Below are 18,576 nucleotides of genomic sequence, written 5' to 3' on the forward strand. Positions count from 1 at the left end.
CCCAATCGGTAGGTTGTTAAAACCTGTGTCATAGCTTCTTCGGGATCGCTAATTGAATCTCTCGTTGCATAATACCGACCTTTCAAAGTTCGTACTGTACGTTCAGCTAATCCGTTAGTTTTTGGATGATAGGGTGCTGAACGTATATGACGTATGTTATTTAAATCACAATACCTACGAAATTCCCCAGATAAGAATTGTGGTCCATTGTCTGACACAATGTACTTGGGTATTCCAAACCTAGCAAACCATTTTTTTAGTCGTTTTATCATAGCATCAGCAGAGGTATTTTGCATTAGATCAACTTCTAACCATGGTCTATTTTTCTGGCATCCAGAACATATTTTGATAAAATTTTCTATATCAACATCACATCTGGGCCACCAACAATACAATCTAAAAATAGATTTCATTACATTTTCCCCAGGATGTCCCCAGTGAATCATTCCTAACACTGCATTTCTTAATTTATTAGGAATAACCAATCTCCCATTCCATTCTATAATATCACGATTGACAGAAAGCTCTTCCCGTCGATTATAAAAATTAACTATTTCTTTATCTTTATGACGATCAAAGTTTCGCCAACTTTGCTGAATATGTATTGCTACTTTTTTTAATATTAAATCTTGCTTCGACTCTTTTCGTAGAATATTTTCTGACAATTGCATATCATCTAAATTAATACTTCGAATATCCAAAGCATGTTTAGAATCTTGATTCCCTTCCGAAATTTCTTGGTGTTTATTAATCAAATCTCGAATTCTAGGATCTAGTGTTATGCAACATTTTTCTTTTTCAATATTGTTGACCAAATTGCGTACTTGTTTAATCATAACCTGACGAGGCATTTCTAAATTGAATGCTATAATCCATGGTAATCCGAAAAGAGGCACCCCAGTTGTATTCATTATTACCACTGGTAGAGTCCTTGTCTGTGATCCAATTCTAACATTGACTTGGGTCTCGCCCTTGACGTCTAACGGATGATCACCATATGCAGTCAATGGACTGGTTGGCCTAATTTTTGGTCGCCCAATACTTGTCCATATATCAATTCCTATCAATGACGCTTGTGCACCAGTGTCAAAATCAAATTCAACATCTAACCCATTTATCTCTGCAGTTAGTTTTGCTCGATTCTCTCGATTTTGTTGAATCTTCCAAATATTATGAATAGAATCACTTGATGACACTCTTATATAATTTAAATTCTTTGATTTACAGCAAACTGCAAAATGACCAATTTTTTTACATTTATTACATGCCGCATTTGTAGCTGGACATCTCACTTCTCGGTTATGAATAAAACCACATTTATAACATTTAAGTTTATTATAATCTTTATCATTATTATTATTGTAGTTATTATTCTCTTTATCAAATGTATTATTATACTTGACTTTATTATAGCCTTTATCAATTGTAGTCGTCGTTTTTATTGGATGTTTATAATTATTATCATTATCATTTCTTTTGTTATTAACATTTATCTTATTAACAACTGGCATATTTTTATTTGCCATTTCTTTATCTGCTCGCTCAGAAGCTAATGCCAGATCAAGAATAAATTGAAAAGTCAGTACATTATTATCTCTATCAAGACCGTCGGGATACAAAGCTCTAAGATCTCTTTCCAATCCCGGTATTTCCATGCCAACCATAAACTGATCACGTAAACGCTCGTCAATATCATTAAGATAATGACAACGCTTGCCAATTTTTCTAATTTTATCTGCAAATTCAGTTATGGTTTCAGTTGTTCTCCGTAATCTAACAAAATCAAATCTAGAAGCAAAAGCTGTTGACGTCGGTTTAAATAGTTTAAAACATATTGACTTAATTTCCTTAAAAGATAAAGTTTCGATCTAATCAGGATAACAAAAACGGTCCACCAACTCAATATTCTTATTGCCAAAAAATGTTAAAAATATATCTTTATATTGACATTCAGATGGGCTTACGTTTTTTAACCGAAAACTGGCTTCCCATTGAGAAAAATATCTGTGAATAGAAGTATCCAACTCGAATTTATCAAATTTAATCGTAGATAAATCCGCTATTTTTTTTGAATCTCCATTTAAGGAATTATTTTCTCCATTTAAGGAATTATTATCTCCATTTAAGGAATTATTTTCTCCATTTATCGTCGCCATTTGTAGTAATACCAACTACTAATTATAAACAATACGACCACTGATTTATATTTCAATTTATTTTTGATATCAAATTTTATTTATTATTTTTCGAATGTTCGATTCTATTTTTAATATACAATATACATAAATAATCATTTATTAATTTATTACAATATGGTTAAGTTGGAGAGTGAAAATGCGAACACGATTACGATAATGCATTATTAAAATTGATTATTACATTTATTTTTATAGTAATGATTATATAATTATTCCGTCCCACACTTTTCTTTACCATCCTCGTCATAGTCTAATTCCTATATACAATGCTTTTATTTTAAACTAACAATTCATATAATTATATCTTTATAATTGTATATGGTGTAATCTTTATTACTTTAAGATCCTGAAATTGGAATTGCCTGATTTTCGCCAAAATCTCGTATATTCATAAATTCCAGTATATTGATTACTTTAAATGAACAAAAAAATATTATTAGATACACTTGAGGATATGTTTATTTATACGACTAATAAACAGGGAAAAAATTTTTTAATGTGTTTTTTCTAGATAGGCAATATTTTCTAAGAAATGTAATGTAACCTGTAAAATGGAATTCCATATCAGAAATTAAAAAGAAGCATTCTTTTGTATGTCTAAATATTTTAATTTTAAAAAGGTAAGATTTTTATATTATATGATATCAAATTTAATTTATATGCAATTAGAAAATATTTTAAGTTCCCTCCCATCTATTTGAATATTGTCTGGGCAATTGATTTCTGTCAGCTTGATTGCAAAAAAAACCAGCATGATATTGCTATTAAAAGCCTCGCATATTTCGTGTAAGTTTTCAGAGGATGGGTTTTAGATCAACTATAAAATAAATAACTAAATTTGGGGCACATTATTCATTCATATTTTCCACCTGATTCATGATTCATGGTAACGCTAAGCTAACTAACTATACGATATATATAAGCCCTGTAGCACGAAGGTGAAGAGTTTTAAAATTTAGGGGGATGGGGGTATCCTTTTTAATATCTTTTATAATCAACTCAAGTTGCCTGAGTTCCAGCATTGATGAGGGGGAGAGGGTTTTATATGGTCTTGGGATATTATATAAACAGCTTAAAAATGAAACGAAAAGAAGACCTTTTCTCTATAAAAATTTACTATTTTTAGGGTTTCATTTCAAGTTGCCCCTAGATTACCCCTTTCTTCCCCAAAAATGAATATAATATCATTAAATGATGAATAAAAGATAAATAAATATAAGCTATTGATCTTAAATAATGGATAATTTAAAATTTTAGAAAATATACGATACAAAAAAAAATATATATATATAATTTCATCAAAAATTTTCAAATTTTTTATTAAAATTTTATATTAATTTTGATCCAATTGTTATGATGTCATTCTCTATTTAAACAGGATAAACTTTTAAACCTTTCCTATGTTCTAGTAAAGCTTAAATTGATTGTTATTAATTTAAGTCTTAAAAGTTTTCTTCAGTACAGGTGTTTTTATATGTTAATTCTTCTATTAAAATATTTAGAATAAGATTGTCTAAAATATTTGAAATGTATAGACATAAATATAAAATATAGCAATATTAAGACAAAATGAAAAACTTTACAAGGGTTAAATGTGTTCCTTAAAAGAAACCAAAATTTTTCTAAAAATTTGAATTTTTTGTCTATATAAAAAAAATTGCTATATAAGGTGTTTAGTATTGAGACTTATGCCTTTTAAAAGTAATTATTTAAAAAAAACTATTTGTCAAAATTTGAAGATTAAATTTCATATTTGTAGGGAATGAAGACACACATGTATAATCTTATAACTCATGTTACAGGCAACTGGTGTCAGTATAGTATATCCTTGGAAGAATTATTTTAATACATGTGTTAATGTTGAATTAAATATATGAGTTAAATAACCTTTTCTAACATTTGGCATTATACTTTTGAGGGAAAATTAGCTAACATCAGACTTTTGTCATTTAAATATCTAATATGTACTATCGCCACTTGCTAAATTCAGATTTTATCCCAAATATAAGATCTTTTCATTTAAACCAAATATAGCAAATGAATTTTTCAGGTTGATTTATATAAATTTAAAAATAAGTTAATGTTCCCAGATTTTTCCTTATTTCTAGGGTTCTGGTTTAATTAAAAGTTGACTTTAATATAAAACAAAATATTATCAAATAAGCCCATCTTTTGAGCTGAGTTACTTTTGTTTGGCATAGAAAGAAATCGAAAATATTTTTATTTTAGTAATTTTTAAGGATAGTCTGAGTTAGAAAATCTTTTCTTTAACTAGAATTCTTTCTACAATTCTGTCTAGCCTAGCCCCCATCTCTCTGGCCTCCATTCCAATCTTTGAATTCTCAAATCCTACCATAACTCTTGATCAAATTCTGCCATTTCATCATTATGAATAATTTAATATTTAACCTAGTATAAATTATCAATTTAAAAAATTTGTTTATCTGCCAAGATAATGAATGAATTAATATGTCTGTTATTAAAAAATATAAAAATCATCTGATAAATCTGAGTAACTAGGTTTTGTCAGCTTACTTGCTATAAAAAACCAGCACCATATGTGAGTAAAGGCCTTGCATAAATCAGATGAGTTCTTATCAGGGCAGGTCCATAGATCAACGTGCTAAATGAATGAAAAATTTTTAAAAAGTCGCCCTTTATTTCTTAGGTTTTTTTATATTTAAAAAATTTATTTGATTATAGCCATTTTTTTTATAAACGAGAGTGAAATTCTGTTGAATTTAATATATTTTAATAGATAAAATCAAAGTTTAAAAAATAATCTTCAAAAGTTTTTTGAGGACTGACTTTTAAATATAAAAAATGGTACAGGGAGCCATATATATTTTTTTTAGAAGAAAAATGAAAATATAAGTTTTATAACAAAGTGTAATTTTCATCCTAACTATATTTAAATGATACCCAAATCGTAATGCAAAAAAACCCTGTTCGGCGTTACGGTTCAGTTGCCTAAAATTTTAGGGTTTTTCCGGTTTTATAATAAATTTAAAGAAAGGCACACAAAAACATAATAAGATAATGCGCAATCAAGTCTCCTTGAAACATTTGAAGAGCCCCTGAAATTTTTAGAAAAAAGGATAATTTTTAAAATATTTCTCTTAAAAAAAATTCTAAAATAAGAGGAGATAATTTTTTCCTTTTTTAAAAAAAATTGAACCCCTTGAGATTGTAATGACTAATAACACCATTGACTTATGCTTTAAAATATTTGTTGATATAACAATAAAGTTTAAATAGAATTACACGGAATTGAATAATATATAATGTAAGCAGATATCTTGCGCTTGAGAAAATTTACAATTATTTAATCGATATACTTCTCAAATATTGGATGTTAGATTCACCTTATCACCAATAATATAAATGGCCATAATTGTTTAATTTTTTATTTATGTTTATTTATAATTAAATAGATAGTCAACAAACTATGAAATAATCTTGCATTGCAGTGCTCTTGATTTGAATGGAGCCAAATTTTTGCAAGCCCAGGGCTAAATTAGAATATTACGAAAGATTGCTTTCGGAAACGATTCTGAAATATCAAGTCTGACTAATTTTGAATCTATATTTAACTACAGATTGTTTTTTTTTAAAAAAGTTTTATATTTTTGAGTCCCCAAAAAACGGTATATAACAATTTTTGAATTTGAAAATAAATATTTAATCAATTTTTTTAAATATTCAAAAACAATTTAATTTTTTTAAATCCAATTACTTACGATTTATATTATAAATTTTGGAAAAAAAAACATAATATATAACTATTAATAGGGTAGGTATTCTATGGATCCCGGGAAAAAACGCCCAGAACAAAGAACCCCTGGAATTTTTTTTTCATGTTTATAAAATTTACTTAAGTTTTAATAATAAAGGCATATTTTTTTGCATTATAAAGGAACACTCATAATTAGAAAAATATTAAATATAATTTATTAATATGCTAAATATTTAAAGGTTACTCATATACTCTCCATAACAAGATAAAATTTAGATGTTCAAAGTGGTAAATGGGAAAAAAATACCCCAATAAAATAACTCACGTATTTCTTATTTTTGTAAAAATTATTTATTATAATAAAAAATACAATATCCATCTACAATTACGATATTAAGTAGACTAAATTTTGTAATAAGATATATTTATTTTATTAATAAATCATCATTAAGTATATACAAATTCGAATATTAAAAGAAATCGCTCTTATAAAATCTATAAGGCTTAGCACCCTATCACGCTATTCCTCGCAAGTTTCTTCGAATCTGAGTATTATAAGTTTGCAATTTTGTTTTCGGTGTCACCTACACGCCATCGTTCAAGTTTGGTTTCATCGGTAACCACCTCGCATTTAATTTTTTAAATCAACACCCAGATTGATGAGTGTTTATTTCCAACCAGATTCGAAAAACGATGATTCTATCCTCCGCATTGATTATTCGTGCTTTCTTCGTCAGATTAATGCTCTGATTTACATACAAATTTCCGGACTAAATCGAGGCTCAATTCGACGTGTCTGGGACTGAGAATTGCTTCTGTAACCTTACTCCATTTATATAATTTTATCGAAATAATCAGGAATATCTTTACTATTGCTTGGAGTAACCGATCTCAGGAATGTCATTGCCTTCCCCATATCACGAAAGGAAACAAATGCTAAGCCTTCCATCATGCCACAAAAACACCACTAGATGTTGGCCTTTGTGATTTACCTGTTTTAAATCAGTTGTAAAATATTTACAATAAGAATAACTTAAAAATCTAATATATCCATTTTGTTTTTGCAGGCTCAGGCTCATATTTCATATTCTCAATCTTGTCATCTTGATCATTTCATTCTTCCACCAAATTAACTACATTTACATTTTCACCCTCCCCATTATAATATGAGGTGCGTTGGCGCTATTAGATATTTCAATAGACATGTATATATTGTTTTTTTTTAAACTGCTAGTGGTTTGAACAACAATTATTTCTCTCCAGTTACATTCTTAAAATATTGGGGGGTGGGGGGGGCAGTATGAAATTTGGGGTAGAATAGGCCTAAAATCGGGAACACGCTCTTCCCCCCTCTTACATTACCCAAGCCCAATATATTATTATGATAAAGTATCCCTAATAATTCCGCACCACTCTTTGATTTTTGATTTGAAGAAGATTTAATAGAAGAAATTCTATTACATGTGAGAATTTCAAAAAGTGTTATTTATAAGCGTCATATTTGATTTTTAAAAAAAAACTAGTATTTTTATTTGAAATTTTTAAGGAGTGATATTATTTTCGGGTTTTTTTTTATATTACCGTATTCTATGCTTAGAAAATATTTACCATAACTGGTTTAAAATTAAAAGATTCCGAATCACCATGAGAAAAATCCAGATTAGTTCTTATTCTGGAATAAATTTACCACATTATATATAGGCGCACAATTTATTATTATTTTTTCACGTCCATCATACCCTGAAAAACAAAATTTAAAAAAATATCGCCCACTCTAAAACCTCTGATTTAAAAAATTTTTTTAACTGCCAATTAAATTTTTCACTTCTTATTACGATCGAATTTTTAGAATTTCTTTCAATCACGAGGTCACTTAGAAATTGGGGTATACTTTTTACACTATATTCGATACATATTTAATTATAGGCAAACTTTTTCCTTTCTTTTTTTAGTAATCTAAGCTCATAATTTAAATTTCTTTTGATTTCCGATTCCAAATTCTCGAACTTTTTTTCTCTCTCTTTTTTTTCTACCAAATAAAATATCAATTTGTATCATATTTAATTTTTAAAAAGGACCCTATAACAAGCCTTATACCATCCATCCCCAATACCCAGGACGCATGGGTTAGAGACAACTGTTTCGCCGTTCTGGCAATTTGGAGTCTTGCTTTAGCTTACAAGAAAGTGGCCGATAAGGATGAGGAAAAGGCCAAAACCTACGAACTTGAACAGAATTGTATAAAGTTAATGCGTAGTTTGTTAGTTTGTTTTCTTAAACAGAGGGACAAACTGGAGAAATTCAAATATTCCCAGGTTTCATTTCTTCTAATTTTTTTTTAATCTTAATTTTGCGGTTTACGATAGGGCAAACCCCAATTTATGATTTTTGATGTAGCAATTGATTGCGAACATATAATACTTGGAGGCAGAGTTGTTAACGCTCCTTTTTAAAAGTAGCGAGCTCCCGCTACCGCTCCTACCTTCTCAAAAGGAGCGAGCTCCCGCTCCCGCTACTACATAATAAAAGGAGCGCTCCTCCAACTAATGGAGTGTCGCTCCATAACCGCTCCTTTGATTTTCATTTTTTTAGAAGGTACACGAAACAAAATCATATTTTTTTATCAAAACGTTTTATTTATATTATATGATATATCATAATATTTATAATCTTTTATTAGCTTTTAAAAGTAATAAATTTTCTAAATTAGAATCTAACAAACACCCACGCCTCTCCCCTAAGACCTGTTTTGCAATACTAAATAGGCGCTCCACAGGAGCACTAGAGGGAAGCGGGGTATTGTATTTTATATAAATATTTTTTAATTCAGGGAATTGTTCAAAAATAGTAATTTTGCTATCATTATTTAAAAAATATCTATCCAATATATTATCATCATGGTGATCAATTTCATGGAATCCAAAGAAATCTTCCAAATCATTGCAAGGTTCCAGTGAACTAGTAGTAGCTATTTTTCCGTCGGGTATTTGTTTCCTTAAAAAATTAAATAATCTGCCTTTTAGTTCCATATTTTTTGGATTTTTTATCCATTCCCAATTCAATTTGAATGCAGGATGGACAATCGCTGCAATGATATTATCATCATTATAAATATTTGAAAATCTGCAATAAAGTTATTTAAATAGATATAATTTATTTTTTATTATAAACCTTTTATTAATACCGCTTATAAGAGACTTTACAAGAGGTTGGCAAAACTCTAAATCTGTTAATTCGTTTAATTTTGAAATAAGTTTAGAAATGGTTGGACATAGGAAACCCATGTCCATATGAAGCTCCCCTTCAAGGATTTTTAGAGCTTTTTTCATAGGCTCCATAACCTAAAATTTATTTATTTCACTAAGATAACGATTATATTAATATTTACTTGACTATACTCTTTAATAAATTTACGTTCTTGGGAGTTAAAACGTATAAGCCCGTGGTTATCACACAACTCATCAAGGTCCTTTTGTTTTTCATCTAATATTTTATCTAGCAAAACCATAGACTCATAATACGAATTCCACCTAGTGGAATTTGGGCATATTAGATACCTACCCAATTTTCTGATAATATCGTCCGCCATATTTGTAGACATATTTTGTTTATTCCACAAAGATTGACACTTTTGGAATAAACTTTGAGATACTATTTGAAAGCTTCTATCACCTAAAGCTTTCTCTGCTTCAACTGTTGCCACCAAATTGAGATTGTGGCAAGCACATCGTGAATGTTGAGGGAGATAATCAAAGCTTTCTGCCCTATTATTTAGGATATCATCAATATCCAGAAATTGGAAATCATCATCCATCTCAGAACTTTTATCTTCAAACATTCTAAAAAATAAAAGGAAAGTTATAATTTTAAAATAAATATTTAAGATTACCTGAATGCTTTCACAAAGTTTCTACCATTATCAGTAATGGTTTTTATCACTTTATTCTGAATTTTAAAGCTTTTATGTATATCAATTATCATCTTGGCCAAAACAACAAAAGTATGCTTGCCTTGAACACGTCTTAGGGCTAAAGCTGCTGATTTTATTTGCAATGATTTTGTGTCAATCCAATGAGCTGTTACACCCAAAAAAGACCTCTACAAGTTAAATTAATCAAGCACATTTAAAAATATAGGCACTACCTTCTAAATCCACTCCAGAAATCAGCTGTGGTACACACATAAGATACTCCAGAAAGCATTTCTATAATATCATCCATCACTTTATCATAACGCAAACGGGTCATTCCATGACAAATCAACCACGATTCGGCCGACCCCCTTCGATTTTTTTAAAATTTGGTAAGCAAAGAAAGGTCGATGTAACTAAGAAATAGCCAAAATTTTAGCCTCCTAACATTTATATTTTTGAAGATATTAGGATTCAAAGTGTCAAAAATGACGTATTTTTACCATTATCTGCCTTCATTCAATTAAGCATATCTTAAAAACTACATAATTGTAAATAACAAATTTAATATCAAAATTACGTACAAAGATTCTACTTTTAGATAAAAAAAATTTTTTATTTTTTTTCCCAATTTCCGGTCATTTTATTTAATATATAAGGACTAAAAACGATTTTTTGGAAATAATACGACCTTCAATTTTTTTAAAAAATTTAGTAGACATTATTAAACTCTTCCTTTATATTTATAAAAAAAAATTGGTCTGGGACGCGGCCATCTTCATTCTCAAAATCGATAAAAATGTTTAAAAAAGTGTATAAATATTTTCCCGAAAGGGGGCGTCTTTGTATAAAATTATATATTAATCAGTTTTTAATGTTTTTTCTTGGACTATTTGATATAATTTAAAGGATTATTCATCTTGTAAGTGAAAATAACAATAAATGGGGCTTTCATTCAATTATAGAAATTGTCTATCGATAAAAGAAATTCAATTTATTACTTTATTATAAAATTTTTTGCCCATATAACATATACTTAATGAATATTAATAAAATATATTCAACCAAGTTTATAGTTCTTGAATATATGAATCAGAATCTTGTTCATTTCATAGACGCCAAAAATAATATCAAAATTTTCTCTACTCAATTTTTTAAAATAATTTGAAATTTTTAAAATATTACAAATATTAATTTATTATTATTATGAAATTATATACAAAATAAAAGTATTATCATAAAATTACCCAAAACAATATAAATATTGGATCGGATTTTCTAAAATCGGCATAGTCTTTCTAAATTAGAATAACAATAAATAAGTGTTTCAATCAATAAAATAAATAAAAATTTTAAAATTGATTAACCCTTTCGCGCCCAGCGAGATCATTTGTCATTAAAATTTTTAATCAATTAATTTTTATATTTAAAGAAACTAATGGTTGGTACTTAGAGATATTAATTTATAAAACAATATTTATTATTTCATATTTTATCATTAACCTGTCAAAATCATTATTTTATTATGTCAAAATGATTATTTTATTATATCAAAGTACAAGTATTTTTTGTTTATGGGAAATATTTCAAGCGCGAAAGGGTTTTATTCATTCAATAACACATACTCACTATATTAATTCATTTTTTAATAAATTTCTTGGTATTTTGATTTCTATCAACACCTAACCCCAAGCCTGGAAAAACTATAGATGAATATACAGTTAAAATTGTACAAGAATTTTATTGTATGGACGAAATAAGCAGAATCATACCAGACAAGAAAGATTGCGTTTCGATTTTGACCAAAGACGGAAAAAAGAATACCATAAGAGATTAATTTTAGATAATTTGGAAAAAATTTATATATTTTTTAAAGAAATGAGGCCTGATGTTAAAATTGGTTTTTCGAAATTCGCAAGCATTCGCCCAAAAATTGTATACTCGTTGAAGGTAGTGGTACACATGTATGTGATTGCAGCTACCACCAAAATTTAAATTAATGATCATTGGATCAAATTTAACCAATGATATGTTGCCCTTTAAAACATACAAACATATTTTACACTTAATAATTTGTAATTCGCCTCAACCATCCATTTATATGGGCAAATGTGATAATTGTCCAGGGTCAACACATTTACGCGATCAAATAGAAATATTGTTTCGTTCTAAGGACATCGAATTTATAACATACAAACAATGGCTATCCGTAGATAGAACCACCCTTGAAACAATAACCAAACCAGTAGGTGAATTTATTAATGCCTTTTTAAAATAAATGGAATCTTTATCATTTTTTTATTTCAACGCAACAATCGTTGTATCAAAACAATCTAAAATTGAACTTAAAGATAATTTTGCCAATATTTGTTGCCTAAATTATGTAATGATATCCGAATCTTTGCAACACAATACAATAGCAGTACATAATTTTAAAAAAACATTGCTAAATTTTTTAATTAATAAAATTTTTTATTTTTCGGTGGATCCGCTGCACAGTACAAAAACGTAAAAATTTTATTAATATTTGCCATCATGAGATGGATTTCGGGGTACAGGCGAAATGGCATTTTTCTGCTACAGCACACGGGAAAAGTGTTTGTGATGGGATTGGTGGCACTGTTAAAAGATGAGCCGCTAGAGCTAGTTTACAAGGCCTTACTCAAAGTACACATCATATGAATTGTACGAGTTAGCTAAAGAAAATATTAAAATAGATGACCAAAATAAATTATGATTACGAAGATCTATTACTCAGGGAAAGATTTTCAAAAACTAGATCTATACCTGGAACACACAAAATACACCTTGATTCCAACAGATCTACATAATTTAAAAGTAAAATATATTGCAATTTAATAGAAAGTACTTTGGAATAGTTATCATATAATGATGAAAGTATAATTATTGAAGAAATATCATGATACCTAACTTATTTTTATGATTCTAATTGGTGGTTAGCTTTGTTTTAGTGAAAAATCAAAAGCAGGAAGAAATATATATAAAGTTTCTACACCCATCCGGACCTTCAAATTCCTTTACATTTCCAAGATAGACGACACTCTTTGCTTGCCCAAATGTCATATCTTAACATTAGTTTCACTGTTAAATGCTACTGGCCGTAGTTATACTATACATTGTCGTCACAAGAAAGTAAATGCGCTACCGAAAAATTAGAATCTTTTAAAAGTAAGTTTAAATTTAAATTATAGTAATTTTTTTAATATTTAGGGCGCCATATATGAAATGCACAAGATTCTGATTCATATATTCAAGAACTCGAAACTTAATTAAACATATTTTATTAATATTTATTAAATATATGTTATATGGGCAAAAATTTTTATAATAAATTATAAATAAAGTAATAAATTGAATTTCTGTTATCGTTAGACAATTTCTATAATTGAATGAAAGCCCCATTTATTGTTATTTTCACTTACAAGATGAATAATCCTTTAAATTATATCAAATAGTCCAAGAAAAACCATTAAAAAATTATTAATATATAATTTTATACAAAGACGCCCCCTTTCGGGGAAATATTTATACACTTTTCTAAACATTTTTATCGATTTTGAGAATGAAGATGGCCGCGTCCCAGACCAATTTTTTTTTATAAATATAAAGGAAGAGTTTAATAATGTCTACTAAATTTTTTAAAAAAATTGAAGGTCGTATTATTTCCAAAAAATCGTTTTTAGTCCTTATATATTAAATAAAATGACCGGAAATTGGGAAAAAAAATAAAAAATTTTTTTTATATAAAAGTAGAATCTTTGTATGTAATTTTGATATTAAATTTGTTATTTACAATTATGTAGTTTTTAAGATATGCTTAATTGAATGAAGGCAGATAATGGTAAAAATACGTCATTTTTGACACTTTGAACCCTAATATCTTCAAAAATATAAATGTTAGTAGGCTAAAATTTTGGCTATTTCTTAGTTACATCGACCTTTCTTTGCTTACCAAATTTTAAAAAAATCGAAGGGGGTCGGCCGAAAATCTCATTTTTTTTGCTCATTTGACGTGGAATGACCCAAACCTATTTTTGCTATTAGTGTTTGGCGGCACATTACCTTTGCTGAAGGGGAAAACGTTTTTATCATTTTGACAAAGCTAGGATTGTCTACAGTTGATAAAGGAACTAGTGTCTCAATGACATAATCAATGATTGCATTATCTCCTTCAGTTTTTGTAGGTTCATATATTTTTTGACTAAAATTTAATATTGACTGTTTTTTCTCAGAAGACTTTATATTTTGGCTAATATCTTTTTTATTATAACTATTGATATGATTTTCAATTTTTGATTATTGATTAACATGTACTAATCAACTTTATTTTTAACTGATAATCTAAAACATCAAATTATTAAGGTAGATTTTTTAAATAAGAAATTGACAAATATTTAATGAGCAGTATAAATATCTTTTTAGGTACTTTATTTTTTTTTATTTTTGTATATTTTTTTATTATTTTGTTTTACTTATTTTATTAATATAAAATAAAAATAAATAATTATTTTCCAAGTTTATTGATCAAAATAAAATAAGAAAAAATCAAATTAAGATTAAATAAAATATAAATTTTACCATAATAAAATGTATATTTTTAATTTGGATGTTACAATTCAATTTAAAAAAATACTTTAAATTTAGAAAAAAAATGTATAAAAAGGAGGTTGAACAAGTAATGAGAAAATTAAAATAAATATTAAAATATAAAAAAGCATCATATCTGACAACCCAAGCTCAACTAATATAATGAATTGCCCAAAAATAATTAAAACCATTTTAAAAAAATTATTACAAAATAAACCAAAATTGATTTTACTTTTAAATGTTTTTTTAAATTAAAGCTTGAGATTTTAGAGAAAGATATCCTTTTGTTGTTAATACATAATAGGCATTTCGCCTTTAAGTTGACTTTATCATCTGTATCATCTATAAGCTTGAAATATTTTTTATATGGTAGAAATGGAAATTCGGTTTCTTCTTCTATGATCTCTAAATCCATAATATCTAAAACTATTTTTTATTATATATCTATAAAATGAATATTAATATGACTTACAAGATTTTTCAAAAAATTTTCAATATATAAAAAGGAAAAACTGATGTTTAATGTTTAAAATGATTAGATGAAAAATCAATATAAAACTCGGCTCAACATTTAATAATGAATAAATTTAAATAAAATAAAATTTTATTTTCATTAAATTTTAATTAACAAATATTATTAATATTTAAAAAATAATATAATTTATATATTAAATTTAAAGGATCGGTGGAGCGGCGCTCTTCCGCTCCAGCCTTAAAAGGAGCTACTCCCGCTCCTCATTTTTAAAAAGGAGGGGTGCTCCAGCTGTTTTTGAGAAAATGTAGCGCTCCTTAACAACTCTGCTTGGAGGTATGTAAAATAAATTGGTTCGAGCCCGGTCTTATCCGAAATTTTTAGTTGAAAATTATAATGAATTCACGCATTTTTATAAAAGATAAATAAATAAATCCCTAATTGATTTGTCTTAATTTCCGCAAAAGTTCGATTCTTTTTATTTGAATTAACTAGGAGAAAAAAAAACTTTCTAATTTTTTTTAAAAATTTATTCTATATTTTTTTCATACTTTAGGCCATATCCCGGCTTCGGACTGTTTTGCACTTTTATTATTGTTGTTTTAATACATCTATTTGCGCGATTTTAAAAAAATGGCATCAAGATTTTATTAATCTAAGCCATGAAATTTGAAAAAGGTTTGGTTCTATTCTGGCTAAATCTCGAACCCTGGATATTTATTTTTTTGGCCAAAATCGTGAGGTTTTTAAACACTAACTTCTACTATCAGTAATTTATTCTGCGTAAGAACTTTTTGAGCAATCATATAAATCTTCCTTTTGCGAACTGGAAAATGATTATCATTTCTTATGACGTATCACGCCTGAAAAATTACAAGTTTCGTTTATAAACTGGTCTCCCATAATAATTGGGCTCATGATTACTCTATTTTATCGTTCGATAAAATTTTAGATATGAAACTTTTAAACGAAATTATAGCCTATTTTATTTATTTGTATTTAAAAATAACAAAATTTTAAAAATTATATTCGGGCCATAAATTTATTAAAATTTTAAATATCCATTGGGTTCAAAATTATAGAAAACCCGCACTGTCCTAAATAATTTTGATTTTTTTTAAAAAAAAAACGTGCAAACGAAATATTAATAAAATTTTATATGAATAAAGATATCCTAAATTAAAACCAATTTTAAGGTTAATTCTTAAGATAATACTTTTTTTTATGAAAAAATGGGTTTTTTTTACTTTTAAATTTTATCTTATTTTTATTTTTTTTATTCGTTCTTCCCCTTAGAGATCTGTCGATCTCCTGAGCATCCACCACTTACTTGGATAACCCTTTACCTTTTTTTGAAAATTATTAGTTTAGTTTCTTTAATCATCTATTTTTAACCATTCTTAATTTTTTTTTTAGTCATTGCTTTTTTAGAAAGATTTAATTTTATATATATCCAGGTTTGTTATAATTTTACAATATGTTTTTTTATATACTTATTTTTCTTATTTTTTATCCGAAATAGTTAAATATATCATTACAAACCATTTTTTGAAATCGGTTTTAAAGCGTTTGAATAGTTATCTAGCTCTTTTAGTAAAAATTTTTTTATCTAATTTAACTATAATTTATCATTTTATTAAAAATAAAAGTAATTTATATTAACAATATCAGATCAAGTATGAATAATATAATAAATAATCAAATTTTTAATTTAAAAGTAAAATGCTTGACAACTTTTAATTTTCATAGAATATTGCAAAATATCCAACTAAAGTAACTAACTGCTCTTGTTTATATTAAATAATATATTCATTAAAATTTAGTAAAAAAAATTATATGAAACTATCCAGGTCTATTATAAATTTATATGAATATAAAATTAAATTACGGTATTATCAACTATTACTAACTTTAAAAATATGTTTTAAAAATGATTAAGATAATTTAAATTTATAACAGATGTTATTCGAATTTAATACCTCCAAAAATTTGCTGACCTTTAAATTATAAATACAAATATATTTTAATAAAATAGAGGGCGGTATATATACTTGAGTACATAATCCTTTTAAAAAAGGTATTTTTATTAAATTACAATTATTTTGAATTTCCATCAATTATTATTAAGTTTTATACAAAAGTAGTGCTAATCCACAGTTTGAAATTATCACAAATTTTTTAAAATAATAATTAACTACTAATACCCACAAGAAGGTAACGTAAACTGTAAGTATATAATAACTGAAAATGAACGGTCTTGATATCACTTATCGGTCGATCCGATTCCGATCTTAAATTGAATTTTTGAAAAGTGATGTTTATTTTATAAATCATCCTGCTAAATTTTCTCATTTCAATTCGAATTGAATGAGAATTATAAATTAAAAAAAATAGATAAATATTAAAATTATTTATCATAATAACAATTATTTCAATGATTATATTTCGATTATATCATTATTCACATTTCCTTTTTATCTATGAATCAAAAGAAGCATACAGTGTTGTGATGATTTAATGAAACATATTGACGATTAAATCCAAACCCATTCATATAAAATTATAATATTTGCAAAAATTATTAAAATAACAAAAGGAATAATAAAAGAAATTTTAATAATGCTTTGTCTATATTTTAATTATTTTTGCAAAAGGTACCCTGAAAAAATTGGCATAATTATATGGAGGGCGGGCCTCCATGTAATTCACGTTCGCTCACTTTGGGCAGATCTATTACAAATAAAACTATATTAATAATTGATCAGAAATATTGCTGTTACTTAAATTGTAAAAAAAGAGAAGAGGCAGCTTAACCATGAAGGGAATTCCCCCCGCCATCGCAAATTTCCCTATTTTCTTAAATATCATTTTAAGCTTAAAAAATTCCCGCCTACGCATCCCCACCACTTTCTCTTCAAAAAATTTATTTAATTATAACTTGAAAGAAGAATTCGAAAGGAAAATAAGTAATTTGATATATTTTAAAAAGTATTAATTCAATTTTTATTTAAAATAAGGTGAAACCCAAAGTTATTTTTTTTAAAATTGAATATAGCCAAAGGTCGACAGAAAGTAGACCTAATGACTCAGTAAAATTTATGGCGGAAAACCCCACCTATTCGCTCCCACCTCCTCGCTAAATCCTGGTTGCACCTATGGAGGTGACAGTATAAATTGATGCATATAAAATAAAATAAATTTATAGGAGAGAACCTACCATTTCAAAATTAAATATATTTAGTAGGTATGAGGTGATTTGATCAATGACATCAGTACTAATACTAACCTAGAATTACGATTCATTTATTAAAGTTTACATACATCAAGGTCCACCATTGAAAAATTTAGACAAATGCTTTTCAATATCGTCTTTATTATGGCAGACTAACTTATTTACACTTTTGGAGGATTTGACTATCTAGTTTAATTCTAATGCCAACATTAAACTTGATTTATTTTACAGATTTTATTTCTAGCTAAATTAGACAAATAATATTTAGTAATTTCAGTTATCGAATAGGACAATTAAAAGGGAACATTATGCTTAAAAATGACTATATTTTATTATTTATGAATAAAATTCCTTAATTTTTTCAATTAAAAAATTTATAAATATTTTACAGTTTCAATAAAACATTTTTAAAAATTATAA

The 18,576-nt window shown here is 26.9% G+C and overlaps 1 protein-coding gene across 2 annotated transcripts in view; it reads left to right on the plus strand.

Moving 5' to 3' along the window:
* The first annotated feature begins 3,030 nt into the window (after positions 1-3,030).
* The window catches only part of LOC135930021 (probable phosphorylase b kinase regulatory subunit alpha), a 43,872-nt gene continuing 28,326 nt past the window's right edge, over positions 3,031-18,576 (plus strand). The window contains exons 1-3 of one of the 2 annotated variants that reach the window (XM_065466788.1): positions 3,031-3,084; positions 5,633-5,763; positions 8,010-8,249. In XM_065466788.1, the coding sequence (XP_065322860.1) occupies positions 5,683-5,763; positions 8,010-8,249 (321 nt within the window). In that variant the 5' untranslated portion in view covers positions 3,031-3,084; positions 5,633-5,682. Of the gene's footprint in view, positions 3,137-5,632; positions 5,764-8,009; positions 8,250-18,576 lie in introns of both variants that reach the window. The other variant, XM_065466787.1, reaches the window with a different exon arrangement.

Source organism: Gordionus sp. m RMFG-2023, chromosome 5 (assembly GCF_954871325.1).
Source record: "Gordionus sp. m RMFG-2023 chromosome 5, tfGorSpeb1-WG-v2, whole genome shotgun sequence".
In the NCBI taxonomy this organism is placed as follows: domain Eukaryota; kingdom Metazoa; phylum Nematomorpha; class Gordioida; order Chordodea; family Parachordodidae; genus Gordionus; species Gordionus sp. m RMFG-2023.